We start from the raw sequence: 10,055 nt of genomic DNA, 5'->3' as shown, positions 1-10,055 counted from the left end.
CTGGAGCCGCTACACCTTATTCTTGTTTTCCAGAATGTTAATGTATGTCAGACTAACGAGGCTGGTTCCATCATTCTGAATAGGAACGCCACTCTTTAGCACTTTCCAATCTCTGTGAAGGCATATTCTTGGATGCCTATGTTGAAGCCTTAGGAAAGGCGTTTCAGGCGGATTCCACTCTCCTAGCCAAACAGCAGGGCGGATCTGGTTGCTAGGAAGCCGGGTTTCCGCCAATCACCTGCCCAACTCAGTGGGCGGGACGCGTCTCCCCGCGTCTGTGGTAACCCAGACCGTGGCAAAGGAGAAGGCAAGAGGCAGTGAGAGGTGGGTTTACTGGCTGCCAGTGGCGGAGGTGCCTTAGGGGTTACAATCTGGGTTCCGGTAGCCAGAGGAGGAGGAAGGCATTCCTCACTCCAGCCGAAAGGAAGCAAGTGTTTTGGCTGCTCCTGATGGGCGGGTACGCAGACCAGACGGGGTTCCAGATTCGGATTCGGCGGCAAGGAGGCAGTGTTGTTGGGTTTGGAGGTGCTGTTTGTCCTACCCTCCATTTGGGCCTAGCGGATTGGTCTCCTTCTTGATTCTCTTCGCTTGGGGCGCATTCGCCGTCCCAGCCTCACAAGGGCAGCTCCTAGTTGCCGCGCGCGAATTACTTCCTCCTCAACTATTTTTATTTTGAACTGATTTTGAACTATTTTTACTTTAACTGCCTCTCACATAAATGGAAAGTGAGGACTGACAAGCCTCCCTAAACCAGCCACCCTTCTGTAGGGGCTAGTGCTCCACCAGTATTTGCAGTTCAAATTCTTGGCCTCTGACCTGGAGCTATATAACCAGGCATTAAGATCACTCCTTAAATTTAGTTATCCCAGTTTTGGGAATACAGCCTGCGACAAAACTCACACCACAAGCGCATCATTATTTAGAATTGTAACAACCAAAACTAAAAAGAAACTAGTAATATGTTAAATGCCCAACCACAAATTGATAAATAAGATTATATGAGTAGGTGGAAAATTGTAAATAACAGAAAAATTGCAAATAATAATAATAGAGCGAGGGTGCAATAACTAGACTAAAAATGAATGAATATATAGATTATAAATGAGCAAGACATGTATTCATAATTTGAAAAGGCTATTCAGAGATGTCAATGGTTGCTGTATTAAGGTGAGGGTTATTTTTTTCCCTCTGAATCTTTTAGGTATTAAAAATTATGACACCTCTCAGTAAAAAGATCAGTAAGATCTCCATAGTCATACTTAATTGTTTATAAATATAGTAGATGGAGTGGGAGACTTTTGTATCTGTTGCTCACTGTTGATGTTGGTACCAACTTACTTTCTGCTGAGGTGTGATAATCTGCCATCCTTCTAAAGTTTCTTTGCAGGTAACAAATGTAAGTACTTGGCTACAACGGAAGGACCCTGAACCTGGAGCTTTCTCAAAGGAGTTGGCTCTAAATGAACATACTACATGCTACTGTGTTTCCCTGAAAATAAGACCTAGCCGGACCAGCTCTAATGAGTCTTTTGGAGCAAAAATTAGTATAAGACCCAGTCTTATTTTACTATAAGACTGGGTCTTATATAATATAATACCTTATATATAATATAATATGATATAATATAACTTAATATATAGTATTATATAGTATAATATTGGGTCTTATGCTATTTTTTGCTCCAAAAGATGCGTTAGAGCTGATGGTCCGGCTAGGTCTTATTTTCGGGAAAACAGGGTACATACAGAGTTACTTCTGTTTTTCCTGTGTGATGACTTGCCCTGAAGCCAAGAGAGGTGGGAGATGAATAAGAGTCAGGAAAGTGTAATAATAATGATCCAGAGGAAGCTCTGATCAGGTCATTAGTGAAGGTCTCTGTTCTAATACATTCATTTAATTTGGCCATTTAAAATAATTCCATTCCCCCATCCCATTCATCCATGCTCTTTTCACAGAAGTAAGTATTTAGGTAATCAAAACCACACACACAATCTCAACAGCAAAAATACAGCTGAAACAACAATTATTTCAATTAAAAATTGAATAATATTTGTAGGTGATATATTAACAGTATTCTCTTTAGCTTTTTCTAGTTTTACTATATTTTTGTAAACAAGGTGTTTCTCTTCAGCTTTTGTGTTGAAATATAGGTGGCCATTGGAATTTATTTTCATACACTTTTTAAAAATATAAGCAGGGAAAATGACTGCTGGTTCAGTGTGTGTTCCTCAGATCATACCACTGCGAGTGCCTCAGCCTGGAAAAGCCAACCATGAAATTGATAACAATACACTTTTGGAAATGAAATCAGGTAAGAATCAAAAGTACTCGAAATCGTTTAAAATAATATTGCCATACTCTTTATGTTCATCTGGTTGTTGATTTACCTCTTTGCGTGTTTTCTATAATCAGGACCTTTGGAAGTTTTTAAAACTTCCAAAATTTGAAACAGTGTTACTTGGTGGTTTGTAGACTGGTGTGTATTTAGAGTGAAACAATTAGCTTTGATCACCTTTTCATTTGTATAGGTCCATAGTTGCAGCAATGCCTTGACTCACCTTCACCAAGGTAGGATGCCTGGTGCCATCCCAAACATTCCCAGGATGCTCATTATTTTGCTGGGATAATAAATTTGATGTACTAATACAGGCTTTCCAGTCAGACAGGTTGGAGAATGAATCCTGGCTTTGACAACTTCTGGTGATCTTTGGTACATTACTTAGCCTTTCTGAGTCTCAGTTTCCTCATTGTAAGTTAGTGATAATATCCACTATTTAGAACCATTGTGAGGATTAAATGAGTTGATGTGAGGTACACAGGATCTAGCATATAGTAATGACAAAATTTATTTCTGTAATGACAGAAATAAATCAGCAAATGTATTCCCTAATGCCAGAAGTGTGTGTGTGTGTGTGTGTGTGTGTGTGTGTGTGTGTATACACACACATTTATGTACTTATACATAACATAAGAAGGAAGGAAAGTTTTATAGATAAAGCATGAATAAATACTTGTTTAAAACAGACTTTGAGATTCCAGTTATATACTTTAATAACTGATATGTGTAAAAGTTATTTATCTCTAGTTATGTTACAACCACTATGCTTCCTAGACTGAGAGTTCAAAGTAAGAATATATTACATTATACCCTGTCTCCTTTATCTTAAAAGTTAATATTTTTTAAAATTCTCAGAGCAAAATACAAATTTTAACATATTTGCCCATGACTCTTAGACATTGGGTGGTTATTGACAAATGATGATGTGAATGATAGGGTATTCAAATTCTTCAATATTTAAAATGTCTAATAAATAAGAGGTTCTACAATTCAGTGACAAACAGAATAATAACCCAATAGAAAAATGGACCAAGGATGTGAAAGGACATTTTATAGGAAAGGAAATATAAATGTCTTTTAATCATATGAGAATACAGTTCTACTTACCCCTTTATGTGCTTGCTGAGCAGACCTTATCCCTTGCTTTCTTCACTCCATTGCATTTAATCACCAACTCAACAGATAATATATAATTTTTGTTTGTTTACTGTTTGTATGTCCTTCCTAAAACAGAAGCTCCATTAGAACAAGGAGTTACTGGTGTATTCCCCGTGCCTACAACAGTATCTGGCACACAATATGTACTTGGTAAATATTTGTTGAAGGAATGAATGAATCACTCAAAATGTAAGAAATGTTAGTTAAAACTGCAAGATACTTCTTTTTTTAACATAGGAGATTGGCAAAAACAAAAGAAAAATTGATAACACACGGTAATGGGTGAGATTGTCGGTAAACAGGCACTTTTATGCATTGCTAGTAGCAGTGTAAATTGTTTCAGCATCCATGGAGGGAAGTTTGGCAATATTAACCAGAATTACCAATACACATATCTTTAACTCAACAGTACTAATTCTACATATTTTACAGATGTACTTATAAAAATAACTCTTTGCAAGTTTATTCATTATAATGCTTGTAATGGCAAAGAAAAAAAATGAAAGAAACAGAAAAGGAAAACATTTAAATGTCCGTCTGTAGGGAATAGGTTAAATCTACATAAAGAGAGAATACAATTCAGCCATAACACAGAATGAGGATGCTCTTTATGTATAAATATAGAATAAAATCCATGTTGTTAATAAAAAAAAAATGTGTGGAACAGGGTATGGTATGCCACCATTTGTATAAAAAGAATGGGGGAAATAATATGGACATATATGCCTGTATGGATATAAAATATATTTGGAAGGATACTCAAGATACCATTGATTGCCTTTGGGCAGCTGAGGTCAGGAGCCAGAGGGAGAAGTTTAATTATATATCTTTTTTTTTTTACCTTTCGAGCCTTGAATCATATGAATTTATTACCTTTACAATTTTTCTAAGAAGTGTAGGGATGAATCATTTACCAAGTCAAAATAAAATATAATAAAAGCATTTCTTAAGCAATGCTCCAAAAATGAAAACTTAGCTTCTGCTTTCTAAAGAGGTGTTCTACTTTTGAAATAGACCCCTACTCTATTTTTATCAATGCCCTATTAGAAAGGCAGAATAACATAGTGGTTCAAGAGCATGGGCTATGGATCCAGCAGAAGTCAAACCACAATTCTGTTATTTGACAAATTTCTTAACCTCTCCGGGACTCTGTTTCCTCATCTATAAAGTGGGTATAAAAGAGGACCTATCTTATAGTGTTTTACAGATGAAATGAGCTTATTCATGTGAGGCACAGTGCCTTGCATAGAGGAAGAAGTCAATTGTTGTTATTGTTACTCATTTCTACCATATATAAAAAAAACTCTCATTAAATAACTGACCCATAGGCCTTATTCAGGGACTTATTACTTTAGTGGTAATGCCAGCTATCCTGTTTTGGGTTTTTCAGATACCCCAGATGTCAACATATATTATACCCTGGATGGCAGCAAGCCTGAATTTCTAAAGAGAATTCATTATGGTGAAAATAATACATTTAAGTATACGAAGCCTATTACTCTACCTGATGGAAAAATACAAGTTAAAGCTATTGCAGTCTCTAAGTAAGTTAAGAGCATGGTGATTAAAATAATTTATAATATAATGATACTATGTTTTAATTTTATTTATTTCTTCCTGTGAGAATCAGTGTTGAACTAGAATGGCACTAAAGAAAGTTATTTTAATTTCAGCATATATCTGTAACTTTTGTTTTCTGTCTTCTATTGAGGTATACTGTTAAGTGCACAAATCATAAGATTATAGCTCAATAAAGTGCTATGTATATTAATGCTATTTATATTTTGAATTCCACATTGGGATTTTGAGAACTTTTTCAGGGTTTGGGACCTCTGAAGAGATTCGTCTGGCTCTGAAGAAAAGTCCGTTTTTAATTGATGGTTCTTTTACTCCCTAGGACACGGTACAACTACCATAGTCATTCTCTATTTTATTTTGTATTGACTTAATAGGCCTTCAAAGCTACTGTCACTTCAATTTGTTGTACATTAGTTACTTTATTCCTTTCTTTATTCTTTCTTTCCTACTCAATGACTTTTTCCAATTTTCATATATGGAAACACATCTTAATTTGGAAACCGTCACCTTCTGTTATAGAGAAAAAACTCAAATGCTTTGGAAGTCTGTGATTGGGAAATTGTTTTGTGCAGCAAGACAGGTTTGGCCACATTTTTGGAACACTTAAGCCCCAAACCAATACCTGGCTGGCCCAGGTACGTACTTCAAAAAAGATTTGCCAGGCTCCCCCGGTTGCTGAACCACTGCATGGTTTTTTGAGGAGAGCTATAAATTCTGCACCAAAGAAAATTTTTCGGGCATTTGAAAATTTAAAAAAAAAAAAGAACAAAGTGAAAATGAAAGAACACAATCCCCAATACACATTATTCTTCTTTATTAAATATTGACATTTGCAGCTTTTCCCACTTGCCAGACCACTTCTATCAAAACAAGTCATCTCAATTATCATTAAAAATAACAAGCTAAATAGTACTAATGCTGTAAAGGCCCATTTAGAAGCTGCAGGTAGTAGTAGTAAAATGAAGTAGTTATATAATGGCATATTGTGTAGTTTCAAGGAATTAATGAAGCTTCCAAAGAGTCTAAAAATAAGGTGATTCATTATGGTTCTCACCATCTTGCTCTGTGCCCACTAAGTGTCTATTCTGAAAGCACTGCTAGTATTTCAAGTGTGTTGAGCTTAAGAAAAGTATTTATACAAAAAAGTGTTGAGTTTTCAACACAGAAAAATTAGTGCTTGTATACATTTGCAATAAAGTAGTTCTTTATGGAAATTATACTGCTTCATTCAAGTCTGTTTCTAAGTACTAAAGGTAATTAGTTTCTTAATAAAGAGACAAATAACTTTAAATGATATTGTTAATTATTAAAGGTCATTGTTAACATATTAAGAGGAAATATCATGGTCATGAAATTTTTAATGATAATAGGAAAATATTTATGATATAGTAAGTGAAAAATATTAGGATAAAAATAACACTATTTTATTTTGACACTGTTTGAAAATGCATAGAAAAAAAACCCAGAAGGAAACATGCCAAACTTCAGCAGTCATTGCGTCTGGTGATACAGTCATGTTTTTTTCTTGATAATTTTTGTAGCTTCCAAAATTTAACTACGAGCATTACTTTTGTAATAAAGAAATAAATCAACAAATAAATAATAAATAGAGTAAAAGAACTCCCACATTATATAACCAGTGCCTCTCAACCTTGGTTGCTAAATCGGTTAGCTATTGCTGCATAATAAACCACTCTGAAACTTAGTGTTTTAAAAGAACAGTCATTTTATTTGCTCATTAATCTGTGGGTCAGCAATTTGCTGTGTATTGAGTGATATATGAATTTCACATCAGAGAACGGTCAGTAAAGAACACAGGTGGACAGAAAGGGCCAGAAACCAGTTTTTTTTGCTGGTATTGCCTGAGATCACTGACGTGGGTGGCTGCAGTCACTTTTTGACCCCCTTGAGCTGGATGGTCGAAGAAAACTTGACTTACATTTCTGGTGGTTGGTGCTGGGTGTTGGCTGATCCTTGTGTCTTCAGCAGGCTAGGCTGTTTTTTTCACATGTTGTCTCACTTCCAAAAGCAGTAAGAAAGGTCAAGCTCAGACACAGATATTTTTCTGGTCTCTGCTTATGTCGTATTTGTTAATGTTTCATTGGCCAAAGCAAGCCATATGGCAACACGCAAAGTCAATGTGGGAGGAGATTCTACAAGGGCACAAGGGTGTGGCTACCTGGAGGCATGAGACATGGACTGTTATTCTAACAATTTGCCACAGGCGTGCATTAGAATCTCCAGGCCCAGGCCATACACAAAACCAGCTACATAACAATCTTTTGAGGTGGGACCCAGGCATCAGTATTTTTAAAGTTTCCAGGTGATTCCAATAAGCAGCCAAGGATAATAACTGACAAGCTAATAGGAAAAAATAGGTTTCCATTTAGAGAAATTTGACCAATACAACCTTTTTGAAATACATTTTTATTAAAGTGTAATATTCTAGAATGAAAGGAAAGGAATAAGGGCATTGTCATATATGTGCTTTCATATGCCCATATATACATGAATTTCACATCAGAGAATGGTCAGTAAAGAACACAGGTGGACAGAAGGGGCCAGAAACTCAGAAACATCTCAGCAATAGTGGGCAGGGGCCTGTTGTCAGGTTTCTGACATCTGCCTTCTTTAAAAACTACCTTTGTGGTCAGGAACTTCTTATCTCTGATATCACAATTTTGTAGTGTTTTGGCAATGAACTTGCATGGTTCTCCGTTTTTGTCAATGACCTTATATGACAGTCAAGGTAAATCGAGGCAACTGAGGTAAAAGCTGCCTTGAACCGAAAGTAGGTAGTTGGGTTAGTTGAGAACAATCGTTTTTCATTAACAGAACCATGAGGGACTCCCCAGTTTTGTAACAATGGAGAATAAAGTTAACTTATCAGCAGGTTACCAGAGCATCAATTTGCAGCCCTTTGGAATATATAATGTACCCTAAAATATTGTGTTTGTATCGAGGAAAGATCCAGAATGTCATCTCCACAGGCAGCAACAAAGGCAAGAAGATAACTGCTTTGAGAGCGGTAGCTTGGAGTGTGGGAAAGAAGATGAAATTTTTTGACCTGCGGATATGGATTTTAATCCCAGTTCTATCACTCACTCTTTGTGTGGCGCTGATTAGGTTATGTGTTCTTCTGAGTCTTAGTTTCATCATTTGTTAAATAAGGTTAATAGAATTTACTTGACAGCCATTGTGAAGATCAGACGTAATCTACTTAGTATAAATTGGCATTGCACATGTAGTAGCTGTTACTGATTGTTATCCAGATTTCTAACAAAGGACTGAAAAATTGCTGTTGTGTGACCCAATTCAAAAGGCATGTTTCGTATTTGAAAAGTGCATGCCTGCTGAATAAATGGTTTGCAATCAACTCCTTCAGGTTCCCAAACCAGAGGTTCTCAACTGGGCATAATTTTGGCCCTAAGGGGACTTTAATAATGTCTGGAAACATATTTGGTTTCCACAACTGGACGTGGGAGTGTGCTAGTGGCAACTACTGGGTAAAGGCCAGGTATGTTGCTAAACATTTTACAGTCAGTGCACAGGATACCCCCCATAACAAAGAGTTATCTAGCCCAAACTTAGAATAGTTTTCAATGGGTTGAGGAAATCTGATCTAAACCAAGTTGCAGAATTGTTACAGATCCACTTTCATACCTCCCTTGCAACTATTCAAGTAATTCTGGTGTTTTCTTGAGGGGATAATACTCTGTGGGGCTAGAGCTATATGTATTTTTTTATGTTGAGTGTACCTTATATTGGTATTCTTAAAGATACATATTTAAGGTCTCTGATCCTAACTCTGACAAAAATTTATGTTTACTCAAATGCGATTTGGGCTCTGAGTAGGATTTTTAGCTCCAACCCGAAACTTAATCCTTCTTTGGGATTACAATCAGGAAATCCTTCTACTTAGCAGGCAGTTTAAGCTAGTTTCTGGGCTCTATTTGGGGGGAACAAAGTACACAGGTAAAGTCTGCCTGGGTCACCAAGGAAAGGGCCAGCTGTGGTGGAGACAACCTAGACCTTAAAGAGATAGAGTAAGTGGATGGGAACCATGCTTCTATTCAGTGTGATGGTGGGGCTGTAAGTGCACTTCAGGGAGCCCTGAGATTATGCAGGGTTTGAATGATCCCTGGATGGCAATGTTTGTGATGTCCAGGAAGTGTGTTAATAAAGAGGACGACTGTATCTTGGATGATAGACCTGGGACCAAAGATGAACATTCATATGTTGAGGTGAATGAATCAGCAAGTGGTTCATCTCAAAGATCATCTCTGCCTGCATCCAGATTCATGTGTCTGTAAATCTGGTTTTGTTACTAAGAACAAAACAAAACAAGTTTCCCCACAGTTGAGCCATCCTTAAGTCACTCTAGCCAGTGAATATGCAAGTATCCACTGATCACAGAAAGCCAAGCATATTATTTCTTAAATATTGTCACTTACTGATAGGTAATGGTTGTTTTTATAAACTGTGTATTTCTGAGAAAGTTTTTTAAAATGTGGTTTAAAACTCATATTATTTAATGTAAAACATTTCTAAACTGTTTTAGAATTGATGGTTATGCATGTCTGAATATTTACTTTAAGAATTTTAAGTTTGAACACTTACTAAAAGGCTCAAAAATTTTAAGAAATATAAAAAGCTAGCATGTAAGAAATCTGAGAAATTTCAAAAGAAATGCTAATGAAGTAGGTAAAATGTATCAAATACCAATATGAAAATCAGTAAGAACAAAGCAAAGAACACTGAAGGAAGAAGTCAACTGAAAATGTAAAAAATATGAAGTACCTTGACAGATCAAACAGAATCACCTGTGTTCCAGCTGTGAGCTTTCAACACAAATTAGTGGGAGTGACAGTTAAACATAATCAAATAAATACAGCAAGTGCAGTCATGATGATGTGGCAAAGACAGCTGCTGGCTGTCCCCCGATATCTGTGTTTCCCTTTTATAATAATAGGGCCCATG

At 36.4% G+C, this 10,055-nt stretch overlaps 1 protein-coding gene across 4 annotated transcripts in view; it reads left to right on the top strand.

The window, feature by feature from the left end:
- The first annotated feature begins 21 nt into the window (after positions 1-21).
- The window catches only part of DZANK1 (double zinc ribbon and ankyrin repeat domains 1), a 96,852-nt gene continuing 86,818 nt past the window's right edge, over positions 22-10,055 (top strand). For 2 of the 4 annotated variants that reach the window (XM_074317621.1, XM_074317622.1), the window contains exons 1-4: positions 22-324; positions 2,133-2,312; positions 3,573-3,647; positions 4,888-5,041. In XM_074317621.1, coding sequence (XP_074173722.1) covers positions 2,204-2,312; positions 3,573-3,647; positions 4,888-5,041 — 338 coding nt within the window. In that variant the 5' untranslated portion in view covers positions 22-324; positions 2,133-2,203. The remainder of the gene's footprint in view (positions 325-2,132; positions 2,313-3,572; positions 3,648-4,887; positions 5,042-10,055) is intronic. The other 2 variants (XM_074317623.1, XM_074317624.1) reach the window with 1 other exon arrangement.

Source organism: Rhinolophus sinicus, linkage group LG13 (genome assembly GCF_036562045.2).
Source record: "Rhinolophus sinicus isolate RSC01 linkage group LG13, ASM3656204v1, whole genome shotgun sequence".
Taxonomy (NCBI): Eukaryota; Metazoa; Chordata; class Mammalia; order Chiroptera; family Rhinolophidae; genus Rhinolophus; species Rhinolophus sinicus.
Note: the sequence above shows the minus strand (reverse complement) of the source record. Positions and strands in the feature narration are given on the sequence as shown.